The sequence below is a fragment of the Canis lupus genome, chromosome 12, assembly GCF_011100685.1.
Source record: "Canis lupus familiaris isolate Mischka breed German Shepherd chromosome 12, alternate assembly UU_Cfam_GSD_1.0, whole genome shotgun sequence".
NCBI lineage: Eukaryota > Metazoa > Chordata > Mammalia > Carnivora > Canidae > Canis > Canis lupus.
Genome location: NC_049233.1, coordinates 23,609,497 through 23,631,351, shown reverse-complemented (window position 1 = coordinate 23,631,351; position 21,855 = coordinate 23,609,497). Strand labels below are relative to the sequence as shown.

The 21,855-nt window shown below is 34.7% G+C and overlaps 1 protein-coding gene across 13 annotated transcripts in view; it reads left to right on the top strand.

Annotated features, from left to right (window-relative positions):
- Positions 1-21,855, top strand: part of COL21A1 (collagen type XXI alpha 1 chain) — a 240,963-nt gene that overhangs the window by 199,555 nt on the left and 19,553 nt on the right. For all 13 annotated transcript variants that reach the window (XM_038554370.1, XM_038554369.1, XM_038554373.1 and 10 more), the window contains 3 exons: positions 3,240-3,293; positions 19,604-19,648; positions 21,660-21,713. In XM_038554370.1, coding sequence (XP_038410298.1) covers positions 3,240-3,293; positions 19,604-19,648; positions 21,660-21,713 — 153 coding nt within the window. The remainder of the gene's footprint in view (positions 1-3,239; positions 3,294-19,603; positions 19,649-21,659; positions 21,714-21,855) is intronic.

Here is a 21,855-nt window from a genome sequence, read left to right as displayed (position 1 = left end):
TAAATAAAATTGGAACAGATGAACTATTTGGCTGGAATTGGTATTTCACTGTGCTTATGAAATGTAAGAATTCATGAAAATGGGAGAATCCGTGTTTCCATAATGTAATATCCATATTCCATAATGTAATATGGCTGAATTTTTTTCTAAATACTGATTATGTTAGGCAGGTTGTATTGGTTCTAACTTCTGTGATTCATTTTCCACAGTTTTGGGAAATTCATTAGAATATGAAACTATGGGGATCCCTGGGTGGCGCCACGGTTTGGCGCCTGCCTTTGGCCCAGGGCGCGATCCGGGAGACCCTGGATCGAATCCCACGTCGGGCTCCCGGTGCATGGAGCCTGCTTCTCCCTCTGCCTATGTCTCTGCCTCTCTCTCTCTCTCTGTGTGACTATCATAAATAAATAAAAATTAAAAAAAAAAAAAGAATATGAAACTATGGAAAACATTGTTGGCATATGCATCAGTACATATGTATTCTGAGACTCTTTCACCCATTAGACCTATTTCAACTCAGGCATTTGAAGTATTTACAAGAAAAATGCTTTTGCTTTACTTTCTTGCTCTCATGTAGACTGAAATGTTTTCTCTTGTATGAAACAAAGTGTGGCATAATTGAAGAGAACATTACCTGTTGTGATGCAATGAACTTCGCGGAACAGAAAACAAAATCATGGCTCCTAATGACTGTTAGGCTTCAAAAAGCCTAAATGTCTGAGGATGTGCCTATTTGTGTATCTTAAGAGGCTTCTCCCTCCTGCCCTCCTGTGTTGACTCTATATTATATATTTTAGGAATAAATTCAGCTAATATTTATTAAGTATAGTGTCAGATGGTTTTATATACACTGGCAATTTGAGAAAAGCTTTGAGGATGCTAAGAGTGGATTTAAAATAATATGCTTAAATAATTTGAGCATTGTAATTGAAAGGCATGTAACTAAAAACTATGCTAGTTTTTATAGCCATCTAAAAATAAGCACTTTAGGTGTTTATTTTAAATAGGTGGATACTAAATTAAAATTCCAAATAATTTAATAACATAAATAACTCAGTTTTTAATGAAAGCTTTATTGTATTCTTTAAAAGATTTTATTTATTTATTCACGAGAGACACAGAGGCAGAGACGCAGAGGGAGAAGCAGGCTCCGTGCAGGGAGCCTGACCTGGGACTCGATCCTGGGACTCCAGGATCACGACCTGATCTGAAGGACCCCAGCATCCCTATTTTGATTTTGGGGCAGCCCTGGTGGCGCAGCGGTTTGTCGCTGCCTGCAGCCCGGGGTGTGATCCTGGAGACCCTGGATCGAGTCCCACGTCGGGTTCCCTGCATGGAGCCTACTTCTCCCTCTGCCTGTGTCTCTGCCTCTCTCTCTCTCTCTCTGTCTCTATGAATAAATAAATAAATAAAATATTAAAAAAATAAGATAAAATAAAATACAACTGTTTTGGGCACCTTGGTGGCTCAGTCAAACATCTGCCTTTTGCTCAGGTCACGATCCCAGAGTCTTGCTGGCTCTCTGCTCAGCAGGGGGTCTGTTTCTCCTTCTACCCCTCCCCACTGCTCCTGATCTCTCTCTCTCTCTCTCTCACTCTCACTGTCTTTCTCTCTCTCTGAAATAAAAAAGTAAAATCTTAAAAAATAAATAAATAAAATGCAACTGTTGGGAGGCAAGGTCAAATTAGAATGATCAATTCTAATAGATCCAAAAGAATGATCCAATCTATTGGCTCCATTCCAACAGAATGATCAACTTTAAAGTAAAAAGGAAAATAAAAATAAATATGAAAGAGTTGATATAAACCTTGGTCACATTTACTTTGTTGATAAGTAATGTCTTACTCTCATAAGAGTGAGTGCATAGTACCAGAGTTACTTTATGAATTAACTCAGTTATCTGCCGCCAAGTGCATAGTACCAGAGTTACTTTATGAATTAACTCAGTTATTTGCTGCCATATATAGATTTGATATTGACATAGTCACTTTATGAATTTTATAATAAGTTACTTGATGTCAGGACGGGTTAAAATCAATAATCCAGAAGGAATTTTTAAATTTCATATATATTTAATGTAATCTGTTTTTATATTTTATTTCTTTTATGAATATTAGAAGGCTTTTAAATTCTAGATACTAATTTGCTAACCCTTTGTTATCACCTGCAAGTTTATTATTCTAACCTGCAGTCTGCTTTAGACTTTTAAAGTATTTTTTGATAAGCACTATATTTTTAGTGTAATCAGATAACCAAAATATGGTTTGTTTTATTACATTTTATTTTAAAAATTTTTCTCTGCTCCCAGATTATAAATATGGTTTGTATATCTTCTTCTAAAATATTTTAAGTTTTCTTTTTCATGCCTTGGTCTTCATTTCCTCTATGCATGCACGTGTGTGATTATTAGTTTTTTTTTTTTTTTTAAATGACATTTAATTGTCCAAGTACCATTTGCTGCAGTTACAGCTCATTTCCAGATACTGAATATATTGAAGGCAATTTTGGGTTCCCTTTTATATTCCACTGATCTTTTCTCTCTCCCCGGGGTTGGTGGTGTACACCTTTCACTCTCACAGAGGCATATGTGTTTAGGAACAAATTGATTTCACCTTCCTGGCTTTCTCTTAGATCATCTTGGCTATTGGGTAATTTGTTTTTCTACTTAAATCCTGTAATCATTTTGCCAAATAACAACAAAAATCTTCTTGGGATTTCTTTTGAAACTTTGATTACCTTGGTGACATCTAACATCTTTGTGCTATGAAGACTTTATAGCTACAAGACTATGATTGAGTTTTTCTATCCATAAACAGGATATAGATCTCCTTTTATTTAGGCCTTTAACCTAACTGGTTAATAGAAATCTATAATTGTACCTAAAAAAATCCTGTGCTCTTGTTAGAATTTTTCATAGATACTCAAAATTTTATTTTCTATTATTTACTTAATATTTATTTTTTATTAAAGTATAGTTGGCATAACATGTTATATTTTTTTAATTGAAGTGTTATAGATGATTTCAGGTGTACAGCATAGTGATTCAACAATTCTGTATGTTATGCTGTACTCACAAGTACAGTTTCCACCTGTAACTGTTTAACATCATTACTAATAATCTAGAAATAATGTTTATATCTAATGTGCTTTAGTATTTAATGTTATATGTTATTATTTTATAAGCATGCCTGAAAGTGGAACTCTTTCTCTCTCCCCCCCCTTTTCTTAACCTTTAAAAGGGAGAAGTAGGACCTCCAGGTGCTCCAGGTCAGGATGGATCACGGGGAGAGCCTGTGAGTACCTTCTGAATTCAGTTCTAAAATATGATGTTCTTTTCCTGTGCTGGAATCCTCTATTTAAATACTCCTGTCAGGTGCCCTGTTCTTGTTCAGTGACTTCCAGACTTAGATGTTGTAACAGTTCTTTATGGAACATTGTAAAACGATGAGATATTTATTTAATCCTTTTGTTGACAAAGCAGGAAGAATGTCACTAGCAGGAAAAGTCATATACAGTATGGATTACAATCACGAGTACTCATGGCCACACAAACAAATGGTTAATATGGACAGTATGGTCAGTTGCTGAGCCTACAGTCAGTGTTACTTTGTCACTGGTTCATTGTTTTGTAGTATGCTCTCTGGGGTCATGTGTTCAATAAAAATTGGAGTAAGGAAACATGATTGAGAAAGCACTGGATCTGAATCCTGGATATAAGTGTTTTTAACAAGTGTGCCAGATGACTCAACTTCACTTACAGAGTTCTCCACCTTTTATTCCTACCACTCATGGCTAACATTGGCCAACATTAGTCAACATTGAAATACCAGCTAGTCCCATTTTAGTCATCAAAGTAACTTATTTTTAGGGGAATTTTCAGTTTGGGGGATGACTAGGTTAAGAAATTTAAAAATAGCCAGGATATATTGCATCTTATCACAGAGTGTTCAGGTATGTATTCAGAATCTAAATACTGAACAGAAGAGGAAGGAGAGAAAGCACTGAAGCTTCTTAAATGGGGTGCATAGCTTGAAATACTCTTAGAATTGTTCAATCAAATGTTTATTGAGTTCTCATTTTGTGTATTATAATGCACTGAGGCAAGTTCTCTACATAGCCAGTGCCTTCCCGGAGTTTATAATCTAGTTTGGAAGACAGCAGAAAAATGATGGAAATAATTACGAACCTGAGCCAATTTATGGTAAATGCCAAATGGGGTATTTACATCTCTGGAAACCTTTTCCTGGTCTCTAAAGTGTACATACTTATAATACCCATTTCACTATGTTGTTATGAGGCTTACATAGGAAATATATGAAAAACAATTGTTAAAATATTGCACAAATGCATGGAGGTATCCTAAGTACTGAAGGAATATAGAAAGGGAATCTTGTATCATGAGGTGATGGAGAAATTTTTACCAAGGACTTGGGGCTAGATTTGATCATAAAAGTGACTGGGAAAGAAAGGAAGACTAGACGGAAAAGGAATATGAGTGAAGATACACAGGTTCAGATGGTTAAGTGTATGCCTAAGAAATAATTGAAATGATTAGAATGCGGCCCTGAGTCTGCAGTGATAGGAAGTGAAGTTGGGAAGATGGAGATCCTGGACTGTGAATTCAGGAATTTTTTCAGAAATTACTTTATTCACTTGCCATGGAAGTGATATGAGAAAAAAAAAAAAAAAAACGATTAACGTGATGCCGAGTAGTGCTTTAGAGGCAGTTTTGAACTTCTGGTATATGCAGGATAGATTGAAAGGAGAAGAGACTGGAATCAGGACACTAATGAGCTGGCTATTTTGACAGATGGGGCAAATCAGGCCTCAGCTCAGATGTGAATTGGACTGGAGTGTGAGCTCAGTATATCTGACTCACAAATTTTATTATTAAGGAAGAATTATAAGACTTGGTTACTGGATATGAGACTGGGTATGTTTGTTTATGTTCTTCAGAGAGAATATAAGGTGTGTGTGTGCATGCAAGCACATGTGCGTGCACGTACATGAACACAGGGACAGGGAGGGAAGATGGAGAAGTGAGAGAACGAGGAAGTTAAAAAGGTAAAGAAGAGGGAAATAAGAGGCAATTGAAATGAAAACCAGGTTATAATTTGAGTTGATTATGTTCTAAATCTTGGTGAGTCAGTTATTTGGAGTTTGTGACTCATTCTCTCACAGAAACAATGTTAGAAAGGGCAGACTGACCAGCAAGTCTACATGAACCATCATAATGCAACATGAGCAGCATATATTTACTTTAAAAATAATATTTTTGCGATCCTGTTAATTAAACCAAATAGAATAAGTAGTGAATTAGGACCACTTCAGGGTTTGTTTAGCTCTCCTAAGGCTGCCTATTCCTTACCACAGCTAGAAGCAGATGCTGATTTGTGTTTTCTCCTACTCTTCCTGCTCCCACTTTACTCGAGATTGACCTATCTAGAGCTTTTGTTCTAGCATAAATTTCCATCTCAGGCAGTGTGACCCTTCCAGTTTCAACCTTTTCTGTCTTTGCTCCCTTCCAACATTCACTGCATTCCCAGAATGTGTAAGTCTTTGGGTTTGATGAGAGAGAAACACCAGGGACTGCCCATGGAGGCTTATAACCCTCGCCGGGGAGAGAGACAGTAAAAGGATAAAGAAACAAAAGCTAAATCACAAGAGTTCTAAAAAAGGCAAGCAAGGTAGGGGGGCAAAGAACTGTAGTGGGATGGTGGAGGTATTTAGAATATAATCTCTTTTGAACCAGTCAGGTAGTAAACTGGGAGTTACCAAGAGAAACTCTTCAGACTCTTTCCTACTCCATCCCACTAGATCAAGGAAGGCAAGAATGGGACCCTTGCCTCTTCTCTCCCTGTTTCTCTTTCCTGCCAACCGCTGGAGGGGAAGCCAGGTTTCCTCTGCCAGAAGACATACTCTCTTAGGAAAGCATTTAACAGATTGAGCATCTAAAATTGGCCCACATTATCTGGATAGAGTTCTTCTGATCTGTATTCTTTTACAATAAGGAACAGAATTACAAATTATTCTCTTCTTTCGGCCATTAGTGAAAACTTGGTTGTCAGAAGTAACATCCTGTGAAGATTGATCTTTACTATTTGTGGAAGAGCTTTGAAAACAGGAAAAGAGAAAGTCTATGTATTTAGTGACACAAAGAAATGAATACTCTTCCATTGCATGTGGATGCTGTTTATAAGCATTTATAATGAATGAGTTGGCCCCACTAAAAAGGACATGTTCACTTTATTTGTTCTATAATGTGGCAGCCAAAAAAATTAATGGAGCTTAAATTAGAAGGACAGAAGCTCTTAGAAAAATGCTTTAAAGCTAACTAAACACAGCTTATAACAGCTGGATGATGATTCATCCCTGTAAGCAGATTGATAAATATGAACACAAACTGCTGGAACTCAAATTGAGGACAACCACTGTATTTCACTGGGAAATGATTATATTGTCTAAAGTGCAATTGTATTCCAGTGCCTATACTTTGAATTTTAAAGGCAAGTATTGGTCAATCCAATAGTAATTTAGTCCCAAAAGTAATTTACTTTCTAAGCCTCAAATTATATATACCTAACTTCAATCCAGGTGACTTTAAACCCACACTTGCTGGACTTACTATAATTGCTTTCAACCATGTAATACTGTGTTGAAGGATTATGTAATCTTGTCATTCACTCAACAAACCTTGACTGAGTGTCTGCACTGCACCAGACATGCTACTACTCAAGGAGAATGTGAAGGTGAATTTGTCATCGTCTTGCCTTCAGTCAGTCAGTCACATGAGCCAGGACATTACCGTGTAGTAGAAGTATTAGGGAGGTGGGCACAGGGGATCTGGTGAAGTTGTAGAATATGTGTATAATACTAAATGAGTTTGGGACCATCACTGAGCCCCATTCATTCTTTTCCTTTTTTTTTTTTTTTAAGATTTCATTCATTCATTCATTCATTCATTCATTCAAGACACACACACACACACACACACACAGGCAGAGACATAGGCAGAAAGAGAAACAGGCTCCCTGTGGGGAGCCTGATGTGGGACTTGATCTCCTGACCTGGGATCATGCCCTGAACCTAAGGCAGACGCTCAACTGCTGAGCCACCCTGGCATCCCTCTTCTTTACTTTTTAATGATAGCATTATTGAGATATAGTACAAATACTGCACAGTTCACTTGTTTAAAGTGTGTAAGGATACATTCCTAAACAAGGTGCCCTCTTAGCTAAATTCTGGAGTATCAATAGGAGTTGGCTGGTTGTTTGGCCTGGCAAGGCAGGAACCTGTAGTATGTTCCAAAATGTAGAATTAAAAGAAATCATGATACTTTAGAAAAAGCTGACACAAGTTCAGGCTGCCTAGGAGACACGGAAGAAATGGAATAGAAATATAAGATGAGGTTGTGGGCGTAGGTAGCACCACATTCAAAAGGGCCTCACCTGTCTGGGCCACTGAAATTTAAATCTGAGAATAATGGACCTTTACAAAGGTTTCAAGTAGGTGAGTGAGTTGATCAGATTCAGAAAGTTTTACAAAGATCACTGTGACTGCAGAATAGAGAATGGGTAAAGGTGAGCCCAAGGTAGAGAACAGAGCCTGGCAGCGTCTAGCTGAACTCTATCCCCTGCAGTTACAATGAGGCCAGGAGCATTAGTTGGGGGTGGAGGGGGGTGGTGGTGAGTAGGACTGATTTGAAATGAACTGAAGGGGGACCAGCAGAACTTGAGGATTAATTGGATGTGGCACTTAAGATGAAAGAAGTTGATTTTCAAAGACCTATCGTGTGAATGATGACACAGGAAAACCATGCAATAAGCAGGAAAGAGAGCAAGAAGAATCCGTTTAGGCTGGGGGTGATCCTAAGATATTTTCAAATGGAACGTAACTAGCTAATAACAAAGGCATTTATATAGGTGGCCTATGCTTTGGGTTATTAGTGAAGAATAGACACATAAAAATGGAGACTAATAAAATTCTCATAAGAAATAGTGGGTCAGATTCAAGGAAATTTTAAGAGAATTTTGTGAATACTAGGGCTAGTAGGTTGAAAAATACTCCCCCCCCCCCCTTCAAGATCATCAGACTCTAATGCCTGAAACCTGTAAATGTTATCCTATTTTAATAAAGGGTCTTTGCAGATGTGATTAAATTAGGGTATTTTAATGAGGAAATTATCCTGGGTTATCGGAGGGGTGGCCCTAAGAACAGATCTGAAGTTACTCAGAGGCAGTGGTGAGAACATGGTGGCCAATATTGGAGCGATGCAGCCCCGAGTGAAGGAGTGCTAGCAGCTACGAGTTGGAAGAGACAAGGAATGGATTCTCCCTTGGAGCCTCTATGGGGGAGTGCAACCCTATCAAGATCCAGACCTCAGACTTCTGGCCTCCAGAACCGCGAAGATAATAAAATGGTGGTTTTTTAAACAACCAAGTTTGTGGTGATTTTTTACAGAAGCCACAGGAAACTAGTACACTGGGGTTTTCATCTGGTATAACCTTTAACAATCATTTGTGAAATGGACCCACGTAAAAAGGCATGTGAGCACATACTGATACCTAGCAAACACTTGGCAGCACCTGTATTGATCAAAAACATTTGGGATTAAAGCCCGTAAATAAGTTTAAATGATGATTTGGCTAAAAGCAAGCTCCTCTGCCACCACTATTTTCTGATTCATAAATTTTGTTATCCTCTCATGTGTATTTAAAAACTCACTTCTTCCACTTCTCGTTTTTCTGCATTTTTGGGTCATTCTGTTTAGTAACTTCTAGCCCATATGTCTTCTCTGTACTCTTCATCATCATGCAAATTTGAAACAATTTTAATGTCTGTACTAAATGTATTATGTATATAAACTGTATAAAATGTGTACATATTTAAACATTGTTTTAAAATGTGATACTTTATGGATGTGTATATCTAAAGGAATAATCTACATGGTAAACATATGGTTTAATCATCTTTTGGTTACTTTGCTTATTTTATCCCCAGGTGGGTTTCTGATGTCTGTTATGTTCTATTTTTGCTTATCTGTATTTTATTTTCTCCCCTGAGCATGCCATTGTTTTTGTAACACATTTTAAAAAAATTAAGGCGTGGATTTGACTGTTTTATAGTGTTTCTTTTTTAAAAAAGATCTTGAGCTTGTCAGACTATATTTTTGTTTTTGTGCCAAGGAATAAAGAACAATCAGATTACTTCAAGGAATCCTCAGTTGTTGGAAATATGTTTTTCTAACGTCTCATAACTGATTTTGTCTTGAGCAGTTAGGTGGATGGTGACAGGGCAGTAGCACACCAAAATTCACCATTTGTTGAAAGATAAAAACTGGAAGCATGCATATTTGGTCAAGTGAGCTTTTAGGTCAGATTACCATGTTGACCAGCTATTTTGCCATAGCCAGTTATTGCTGGCCAAATTATCTGCAGTATCAGTGTTTCCACTGCTTCTTCTTCATAGCTATTCTTGTCCTGGTGCTCAATCCTGATGACATGCTGTATTTAGCGTAACATTTTTGCTCAGTCTGAGCCACTTGGTTGCTAGTTCTCTCCTGATCAGCCAGCCCCAGCTGGCTCATGGTGAAGATAGTGTAGGCAGAGCCTGGATTCCATTCTTTGAGCCAAGATCCCTGAAGCTCCATGAGGATGAGAGAAAGGATGATACATTTTCTGGACCTATGGAGGTGAGCACATGTTCTTAAATAAGGATGTGTTAAGCCTTTGTATTCTGGAAATGTTTGAGGTATCATTTTTGTAGGAATGAAGATGTGGGGATCACTGTACTATATTTGAGGACATTGGCTTATAGAGGCTTTTGTTTCCTTTCCTCATGTCTTTCAAATTCTTGCTAAACCACATGTTTTGCTTGTGTCTATGGTATAATGTTAGCTGCTGAACTGGTCCAAGTCATCATGTACTTAAGAGACAAGTAGGTCTATTGTTTAATCAATCTCTCTGGCGTCATTATTTGACATGTCATTTGTATGCTTATATGCCAAAGATATCCATGAAATTCTTGAGGAAAGCTAATGTTGAAAGACTATGGTGGTTTCCCATGTGGAATAATTCACTTTATTTTACTAGTAATGGGGAAGTAACCTTATTTACCTACTTGACTGTACTTTTTACTTACATTGAGAAGAAAGGTTAAGAGGGGGAAAAAACCAAATTCTGTCATTGTTCCTCTTTGATTTGCAATTGAGTGGCAAACTTTTTGAGATCTTTTCTACAGATTTGTGACATTTTTTCCCCCACTCTTCTTTCAGGCACAAGGAGTGGCACACCCTTGGTATGTGTTGAGTGAAACAACCTTAACCTGATGTCTCCTAAGAATTTCACTTGGCATTTCTTAGTGTGAAGGCAGCTCACATAAAACAACTTAGAATGTTTGAGAAATTCACTTGTATTTATTATTTAAATAATTCCCTGCTAACTCCAGGGTTATGTTTTAAAACTTGGTTGAGGGTAACTCTTAGAATGCATTTTGAAATAGGTTTTATCTAAATTAAATCATATACATATCTGATTTGTCTGCAGAAATGATTGAATTTGTAAGCAATATCTGCAACATTTTGATTTCCCAAAATATGACTTTTGGCCTTGTAATGACTATGAAACTATTATATCTTTTTGTTTAAACATAAAAGGCAAATGTTGGCCCATTATCTGTATAAGTTAATAAAATCCCACCAGATTTATCAAAGGATCCATTTAATTCTTTCCATACAAATGATTTCATTGGCAGAGTAAAAGAGACCACCATCAAAAAACTTCATAAAACAACATTGCAGATTTTATATTTGGAGGCTCTGTGTCTATGGTACTGATCATTTTTTTCTGGTTGTTTTGAAGAAATCTCTTGAATATATTCATTGTAAAATTATTGATAAGCATTAAAATGCATTTATTTCAGTCTTTCTCATTTATTCATGTCCTTATAACTCAAAAAAGGACTTTATTGAACTCTGAAATGACAAGAGTGATGAATGTAATTCAACATATGAAATGATGCATGGTTAGTTCTCAGAATGGGTAACGTAATCTGTGGGTAAATAAAATCTCATGTTGCTTACATAGGCTCAGTATTCTCACTGACATGGGGATTGATTACATGCACCTTTCTTTTGAAGAGAATGGGTGAAAGGAAACTTACATCACCATCTATACAGGATATTTAGTCTAGATTTCAAAGCTTCCAAGACTTTGACTTTAAAATTATGTTCTTTAGTCATACAGGGACTGGGGTTGTTTTGTGTACTTTTTATCATTGTTGTAAGGTATCAGATGATACTTTTGAATTAGTCCAAATACATTCTCCATTTGCAAAGCATGAAAATACAGAATTAACAGTGTTATTCAAGACAAGGCATATTTATTTTAATACTGGATTCATGCACCATATAAATGCTATTTTTTTAGCAGATGAAATGAGAACGTTTTCCATTTGTTCTATTTTCACAAGTGTGGAAACTAGTATATTTTTTATGTGATCTGGAAAAGCACACTTTGGTAACTAGATTATTTCATTCTAACGAGCTCTTATTTTTTTTTAATATTTTTGAGAAATATTTTAAAAATACTTGAGTGTGGTTACCACACTGAACACTAGAAAAATGTTTCATGCCTCTGAGAACATCAGAAAACTGTTTATGTTCTTAATATGTTAGGGTGTTGTTAAAATACATATGGGAGATATCTGAGAAAGAGTGCTCAAAAATATTTGTTTATACCAATGTGCATTTTTATTTTTGATAATCAGTTAAACACCTAATAAGTACGTAACTGATTGCCAATATTTTCAGATGGTTTATAAAAATGATTTTCATAATTTTGAATACTGAAGTATTCTATTGTTTCAAACAGATATGCTTAGTTAAGTCATAGCTGCTTTGCTGTTTTAATTTTGGTTCTTTAAAAGATTCTGGCTTTGAAAATCTTTTGGCATAGATACACATTTCTTGGTCATAGGGGGAAAAAAAAACTCAAGTATGTTTTAACGAAAGAGAGTATGAATCGAGAGACTAGTATTTATGAATACATTCTAGAAGTCATGTGTAATTCTAATGGTTCATGATGAATTCAATCCACTGGAAATGATCGAATAAGATTGGAATATAAATTTCCTTTAATAGTTTTATTAGGACATAGGGACTAGGCATTTTCAGTGATAGTCTCTTTCTTGCAAGTGAAGTATAAAAAGTGATTTGATGAACTAATAATAAAATTAAATCAGGGCAAAGGAGTTTTATGATGATTTGGTTATAAAAACCATGAATAATTTATTTGTTGTGGTAGAATTTTCTTCCTTCTGCATTCTACATAAAAAGAGTACACTTAATCGATGGAGTTTGGTGAAATATGAAGAACTTCGGAACAATGTATTTTAAGATGGAATGACTAATCACAAAAGAGAAACCACCATTAGAGAGCTTTAGGATTGTTGCAGATTCTTATTGCGATGTGGATTTAGGTGCTAATATTTGCTGAGCAATCATAGAAGGTACAATATTGTACCAGGTGGTTTTATATACAATAGTTTCTCTGTAGGTAGGAGAAGTAGAAAATTTACTCAATAAACATACTCTACAAAGGTTTATATAAAAAAAACCTGTGGTAGATCAAGACTCTCAAATGCCATTAAAGTGAAGTTAATCATAAAAACCTGAGTATTAAGACTTTTGATGAAGGGTTAAAAATTGGTGGGAAAATGATGTATAGTTGTTTTAGAGCAAAGAGACATAAAATGGATTATATGAAAATTTAATTGGTAGATAATCATAAATAAAAAGCTTCTTGATGACTTTCGTAGCTTTGCACCCCAGTATAAGTAATGTTCAAGAATTTTTGTTTTTACTATATAAAGAGCAGTATTTCTTCAACTCTGATCCAGAGTACCTTAACCATAATCACCAGAGATGATTATTAAAATTCATTTTCCTGGGATGCCTGGGTGGCTCAATAGTTGAGCATCTATCTGCCTTTGGATCAGGGCATGATCCTGAGGACCTGGTATCAAGTACTGCATCAGGCTCCTTGCAGGAAGACTGCTTCTCCATCTGCCTATGTCTCTGTCCCTCTGTCATGAATCAATAAATAAAATCTTAAAAAAAATTCCAGGAATTTGGCATTTGATGAGATTAACCTTACCATTTCCTTAACGGAAGTAATAGAAGATAAGTTTTCTAAAATAAAAACAGTAATACATCACATCTAAAAATTGTTTTTTAAAATACTATATACATACATTTTCAAAGAAATTTCTAGGAAAATCAATAAACTAAAAATTTCATTTTAGATGTAACAAAACAAGTTTAAGTGCTCAAATTCCTATGTTAGTGAGGACTTACCAATCTTCATAAAACAACTTGTTCAAATGTTTGTAGATGTACTTTAGTTTTCCAGGATAGATTTGCTTCCGAATTTGTCAAAAAATAATAAAATATTTTAAAACACCAAGAACATTGAATCTAATTGGAAATATAACTTTTATTATCACTCGTGGCAATATTGAAGTTAGTTGATTTAGCCAGAGAAAGATATTAAAGCACATATAGCCTTAAAGAATAATAAGGTAGCTATTAAGATGATAATTCCATTTTCATTTATCAATGTCACTAAAATCAATTGTTTTCAAGTAGGTAACTTTTGTCTACTACCTTCATATTCTATTTTGATCAACTACTGAGCCACTCACGTGCCCCTACCTGTGCTTTTTCTTATCAAAGAAATTGCTTCTTAAACACAGTATTGTTCTTCCCTAATGGGACGACTTGATGCCTTCATCTAACAGGATATCTTTAACAATGTGTGAAAAATTATCTGTGAGATTAACCTACAAGGCATGAAAATTAAGCAAATGTGTTACCCTTTGAGGTCATAGCTGTGAGGTTGCAGTATACTTCTTTTTGTTTTAGTTTTTTTTTGTATTTTTATAAAGATTTTAAAATTTATTTTAGAGAGCAAGTGTGTGAGAATGGGGGTAGGGGCAGAGTGAGAGAATCTCAAGCATACCCCTTACTGAGTGGGGGATCCTGATGTGGAGCTCAGTCTCAGGACCCTGAGATCATGACCTGAGACAAAATTAAGAGATGCCTACCCAGCTGAGCCATTCAGGCTCCCCATAGGTTTTAAGTTTTTTTCTTTTAGTGAATGCTTATTAGTATATCATATCAGTTTTCAATAGGAAAAGGGGGATATACATTATATAAACAGAAAAATTCACAATGGGCTGAGTTGCACAATAAATATGATTTAGATATAACAGTATATACGTGTTTAAAAAATAGGTTATAAATAAAAGACACATAGATAACAAATTAGGTATAATTTTCAAATAATCAGTTTAGTTTTCAGTGTAATTAAGGTTAGAAATTCATTGCTTTCTTCATCAGACTGGTTTCACCTTTGATTTGGTGTTTAAAAAAAAAATTTTGGTGACTTCTATCATAGATAAAATTTTTTTAAAAAGTAATTCAGATTTCTCTGGAAAATGGTGTATAAATTATACTCATCAACTCAGTTGATTGTAAAGGTCTTTGGAAAAATTCATTTTCATTTTTCTCTTTCATGAGAAATTCATCACAGCTTTTTTTGAGTTATACAGTGACATTCTATGCACCAAAAAGTATAGTCTGTATTTTTTAGGTTCTCAGAGGATCAGAACTTCATTTTAGAGTAGCCCTAGGGTTGTCATTTTAGGACTTCTTTCAAATGGAGTTGGTTTTCAGTTTTACATGTGACTATATGCATACATTCCTTTTAACTCCCTAATATATTTCACAAGCATGATGTCACTTGCCAACGGAAAGGGGCAGATTATTGTCTGGATTCCTGGGTTCAGGATGATTCCATGACTTTCCCATCATGTGGTAGTGCAGAGACCATCCCTGGGTCACTAAACTTTGTCCTCCCCTCTCCTCTTCTGGGTTTTCAGGTATGTTATTTTAATTTGCTAAACATTTGTCTTTTTTTGTTTTGTCTTGAAAAATAATACTTTTACCATGGTAAAATTGTTTAGAATATCTTTTGGCCTTTAAAAATGTTGAAATGCTTTTAGATGCTGAAGAGAAATGCCAGTAACATGAAGCAAATTTGTAAGGGCTTCAAGACAGCTTTTCCTTCTGATGATATTCCTGGTCTCTTTCTGTAATTTATGATGTCTGACATAATATTTTATGTTGTGTACAAACATGAGTAGTCCAGAAATATTTACCAAAGCATTTTCTATTGAAATTACTTACCTTTTGGTACTTTGTTTGGGTCCAGGCCATGTGGATACTGATCTGTAGGCTAGAGAAAATAAATTCATCCAATGTTACTCAGATTACTTTTTCCCTCTTAAAGATTAAAGAGAGTAGTAAAACTGTGTTAAAGTATTAAAAAGAATAGTAAAGCTGGTGATTTCCATATTATGGGTTTATTGCAAGTACTTATATATTAGTTTGTTTTAGGTTTGGCAGCTATGGTTGTGAGTTACTTCTCTTTAGTGTTCTCTTACCACAGTAATCTTTTACACATCATTCATAATGATCTGTCAGTTTAGTGTGGAATTTTTAAAAAGGATTGAAAAACATTGGATTCAACTGAAAATATATTTGAAACTTTGGGTTATATTTTTCTTAAAGAATTGTGATGAAATACGTTTAAATGTTTAAAAAGCAAAAGTCATTGTAGTCAAAGTTTGCCAAACATGAAGAGACAAAGGTGTAAAAGATGAGGGGTACTGCTAACTTGGCACCGCCTAGTAGGAAGCCTTGGATTGCTGGAGTGCCCTTGGGTACAATGGGAAATTTTGAAAACAAGGGTAGATAGAAAAAGACAAGGTGGAAAAGACCCTGCCCCCCCCCACACCCCTTCAAGATATCCTTAAAATGGAGAAAGAGAACAAGTTTTGAGACATGGGGGAGAATTGACTTCATCTATTTCACAACTTTCAAAGGTCAGGGAGGAGCTGTGAAAAGACAGTCATGAAAAGTTGTTCATTAGAGTGCCAGCACTGAGCTATGCACTTATGAATTAATTGATATAATGTACCAGCTCTGTGAGGTAGATTCTATTATTTTGCCATGCGTAAAATGGGGATACTGAGATTCTAGTTTAAATAACAGGCCTGGAGTCCATCAGCCACTGGATATGGGCTGACTGACTTCAGTGTCTAAATTTGTAACTGCTTCCACTGGGCTTTTTATTAATGATCATTATAATAATAGTTTAATTTTTGTAGCTAATAAGAACAGTGCTATCAACATATCAGTGCTTTTTCTTCATGAATCTTTAGGAACAAACAAACCACTTCCTGATATGATAGAAAACATAACCTTCTGATATTTGATATCTGATATTTTGATAACTGCATATTAAATATCTCTACCACTGTATGGAAATGTTAAAAATGTTGATATAAAAATACAATTAATGGGTTAGATTTGTCTTTAGAATGTCGAAAATATTGCATTACAAGCAGATTGGATCAAAGTTGCTCTGATTTCAGGGGTGAGATAACTGAATTCATTGGATGTGAGAAAGTATCAAGTGATTTTTTTTTCAAGTGATATTTTTTATCTTTGGACACATTTCCTTCATTACAACGTGGTCTTTAGGAAATAGGGGCCAAACCCTTTAGTCTAAATTATGTATTTCTATTCTTAATGACTTTTTGTTACACATCAATGGTTAATGGTTACAGAGAAGATTATAGAACATTTTTTATGTCAACGTTTTTTTCACCACAATATTATGCAGGATTTTCCAGTTGACTTTCTGCTCTTTCTCAAATCCAAACTGAAATCACAGAAGCGAGGGAAATATACCCCTTTACTCTTACCAATAAAAGGCTTGTTACTGTCTTTATTTATACATTTTCACAGTTGCCTGAATCCAAAACCACACAGACCAAAAGTGAAATATAAAATAGTTTGCTTGGAAAACATTTGCTGTATGAAGTAATTGTCACTAAATACTTCGGATTGACAAACTGGTAAATTTCAAATGGTTTTGAATAATACTTCTGCTAGAGTAAAATTAGCAAAGTTTATGAAAACTTTCATAAATGGGAGCCCAGGAAAATAAAATCTAGGAGAATTTTATTAATTAATATAGCTCTCAGTGATTTCAGTTCTGGTTAATTTCTTTATCAACAGTCTTTTATTCCATGCATGCCCATGGTATTATATTAGTTTTGCCGAGATATACTTTTATAAATCAGCTTTGCATCTTTTTTTTATATTATGTAGTTTTATGTGTTTGTGGTTGACATTTTTAAAATAAGCAATAGTTTTTGGCATAATTAGACATAGAATATATGACTTCATATTTCTGAAATATATTTTAATGTTTTACTAACATGTTACGGCAATAGGAAAGGATTTTTTTTTCCCAAATCTAGAATCTTCCCCCAAATACTTTATGTGATATGCTGAAATAACAAGATTTGGGGCTATGTCCTAATAGAGACCAAGCTCAGTATCAGTATTATTTAGGTAATAGAGTGTCAGATCAGATCCAGGGAATGAACTGGGGTTGGGGAGGAGGGCTCTCCTAAGGGCTTCTGGTAAGTGGAGATTTGGGTGCCTGGGCATAACTCCATTTGCCCACACAGTGAGGATGTAGCTTTTCTGGCACTGGAATTGGCTTCAGAAATAGGAGTAGAGGCAGCATATCTGTAACTGATTTGTACTAATATCATAGATTGTTTGAGGGCATAGAGACTTGAATAGTGATGAAACTCTGAGCAATAAAGGACAGTGTGCAGCAAGAAATTCAGCATCTCAGGTCTGATAGTATCATGGGCAATTGTATGACCCTGTTAGAGATTCTTGGGGCCAAAGGACACTGCATGGCCACAGCTGTACAGCTTCAGCATAGAACAATATATGGCCGTCTTGTATCTGATAAGATTTTACAGATAGGTTTTATTTAAATTCAGAACTTAATCTAAACCTATAGTGAATTTGTACATATGTGTATTGGAATGGGAGTTGATTACAGATGGTTTCATGCCAAACTGTGGTCTATTGAAATGGAAGCCTTTATTTGGAACAATAGGATCTTAATTGATTGCATTTAAAATATGCATTTTCTGCTTTGGAAGGATATAATTAATATTATTCTATGTTCTTTCTACATAGAACTAAGTTATTTTCATTTTGTTTTATGTTTTAGAGTATGCTTATGTTTTATAATGTTACTATAAAATTTATATGGCTTTATGTTATTTTCTAGTTAGTATGTTTATAAAAGGTTGTGTTTTCAAGTAGACTATAAGCCCTTTGTTTATAGTCATTGCTCACATACAACTTGTGTTTTCTGCAAAGGGTGTAGTGCCCTGGCAAAATGAATGGATAATCAAGTAAAATCAACATGGATTCCAATTTATGATTCAAGTTCAGATTTTATTTGTTTCCTTATACTTTTTATTTATCAAGTTCAGATTTTAAAACCAGAACTATATGCATGTGTCTTGCATTATAATTGTGGCTAATACATTGACCAATATTGTGTTAATAAAGTCAAGATGTGAAAATCAAAATAACGGTTGATTCTCTCTCTGTAATAGAAGATAACTTGATCTCATTGGCAACGGCCTGTCTACCATCTCCCTTGGTTTACTGAGGAGTACTAATTTTTTTTTTTTTTACCTTTTTTTTTTTTTTTTTTTGAAAGCCTGGATAATGCAGAGGGCTTTCAAAGAAATACTGATGGGACCCAATTTCTTTGTCTTTCAAATTCCTTTTTCTACCCTCTATGTTACTTATTTCAGATGTTACCTATTTTAACTGAAGTGTCATTGTGAAAGGAGCTAAGAAAAATGAAAAAAAAATAAAAACTGATTAATACTATTGCTGTTTCCTTTAGTGAAAAATTATTTTGGTAACTGCATTGAATGACTGACCATGAGAATTGGCTTTCCCATTAATGAATGTGCTAATGTTATTCTTAAATTTATACAATAAACATTAATTTTCTCTGAATCTTGTTGGAGAACTTTTACATCTAGGTTCTCTATGCTTCTGTCTCTCCTCAAACTGTGATCTGCATATTCTTCATGATTTTATCAATAAGGGAATCATTAGGAGAAAGATTGGTGTATTCTATACAAGGAATTAAGTTCCTGGGTGTTTAATGGCTCAGTTTGGAGGATATTGGTTAGTCTTACTAGTTTTTAATTATGGTTGTGAGGCAGTGGGGGCCTTTAAAACTGTTGTTACTGAATCTGAATTCCTATGACTGGATGGTTTTTCTTGAATTATTCATTTAAAATAATATAGAAATATGTTCAAATGAAGTATCTTTCTTACTTTATCACTTATGTTGATCTAAAAGAAGAGCCAAGATTAATATTCTCTTAAGCTTTTCTTTTTGAAAACCTTTATTTAAAACTTTAAATATCAGTAGATGTTCATATAATACTCTCATAAATGTTCTCTTTTCCAAAATTGGATTTTTTATTAATAACAGTGTTCTACTGTATGTGAGTGGATGATATAAGTTTAAAATTATGCATTATTTACAAATTAAAAATCCAACTAGGACTTACTCATCTTTAATGATATAATCTATACATTTTTAAAATAAAATTCTACTTTATTACTTTTTAGGGAATACCAGGATTTCCTGGAAACCAAGGATTAATGGGACAAAAGGTGAGCACTAATGGAAGTTGAACGATTTGGGGCTGGATCTGTTTATTAAAAGGGTAAAGTGGCGATGTCTTCACATAGAATACATTCTTACCACCATCATGGCAGCAGTTAATTGTTCAAATATGATATAATTTCAGAAGTTATTTTGTCTTTTTAACTACTTTTTTGTTGTTTTATACAGATAATATATATATTATATATATATAATAAATATAATTTGGATTTATACATGTGCTGTCTATTTTACTTTGTTTACTTTCATATCTTGTGCTCTTAGACCATCCTTTTAGGATAATTTTACTACTTCCTGAACCATACCTTTAGCGGTTCTTTTAGTACAGATATTTGGGAACCAGCTTTCAGATTTTATCTAGGTATCTTTATTTTACTCCTGGTTTTGAAGAATAATTTTGTAGGGTATACGACTCAAGTTTGACAGTTATTTTTGCATTAACACATTGAGAATTTTCTTCTGTTGTCTCCAGGCTTCCATTATTAACTATGAAACATCTACTCTCATTCTAATTATTGTTCTTTTGTAAGTGATCTCTTTCTTTGGGATTCATTAGGATATTTTATTTGTCTTTCATGGTCTAAAACTCATTACAATCTATCTAGATATGCATTTCTTTTTATTCATCCCAAGGGATAATTCAGTTTGTTTCCTAGCTCTGTGGAAGACATCACTCATTAGATCTCCAAATGACATCTCTTCCAATCTTTGTTCCCTCTTTTTGGAATTACAGTTACATGAATTTTATTCCTTCTAATTTCATCCTCCATGTTTCTGAAGAGCTTCTTATTTTCATACCCTTGATTCTTGTATTTTGATAAATTTTTTTGGATATATTTCCTACTGTACTTATTCTCCCTTTACTGTGTCTACTCTGCTGTTTAAACCATCAATGATTTAAAACAAAACAATCATACTTTTCATTTCCAGAAGTACAACTTTGTAATAACATCTTTTTATTCTTGATAGCCTCATAGTCCATTTACAGTCCTAATAGTCTTTTATGATTCCATTCTTTATTTTGTAAAGATCTAATATATTGTTTTAAATTCTGTTTCTAACAATTCCAGTATCTGCAGTTTTTTTATTTCTGTTAACCCTCAGTCTTGTGGCTTGCTGCCGCCTTTTTCTTTCTTGATGAATATGAGCTCATTGCTTCATGTTAATTGATGCGAGCTATGTTAGCTTAACTGGGGCATGGAGAGCTGCCTCCTGCTGCTAGTCATGGATATCACATCAGCCCCCTTTAAGAGTCCTGAGTGGTCTTAGGTATTAAAGATTCCTGCCCTCTTCCCAAGGTGTAGCCCACCATTCAGTTTCCCATGTGCTCTAGACACCTCCAGCCCTCTTGACTTTTGCATCTCCACCTCTGGCAAGATTTCTGCATAGTTCCAAATCCTCATTATCATAGTCTCAACCCAGAATATATTTTATTAAAATAAGGTATCTTTGAAGACCTCTCCAACTTCTTATAAGATTCCTACTCTCTCACAAAGGATGTTCTTTCCAGGTTTTTGTTGTTATTCTTGTTCATGATTTGAAGACTCCCTTAGAGTATCTAGTTAGCCACAACCCAAGAAACTAAAGTATAAATGCTATTGTTCTGTATCCTATATTTTCTTAATTTATATTTGTATCATGTTTCTTAATCTGTAACAGAAAAGATAGTTTTTCACATGCTTTTTTTTCCCGTTATCTTACCTCACCAACTATTTGTTGAACTTTCAGGTCTTCCTTTGAGACAATGACATCATCCCTCCTGATTTTCTCATAAAAATATTTGACTTCGTGATTCCACAGACCTTAGGCCCAAATCTTTAAGGTGTTATGTTCCTGATTTTCTACCCTATGTAAGCTTCTGTTTTACAGTAGAGAAAGGGGAAGCAGACTGATTGGGGTGATTGGTATTGAACTTTCATTCCATAATGATTTGGTAGGAAATTCCTAGAAATGATTTGATAATTTACAATTTTAAATTTGATCTGTATTTGATTTTAGGGAGAAATTGGGCCTCCAGGACCACTAGGAAAAAAAGGAGCTCCGGGGATTCCTGTATGTTAATGTCATTGTGATCAGGGTGTTTGAAATACAGTTACTATGTATCAGGAGTTATTTTTTTGGAGTTTGTAAAACTGGGGGCTGGGTGGGGGGTAACAATGACATTTTAGGAGTCCACAAATCCCTTTGTATGAAA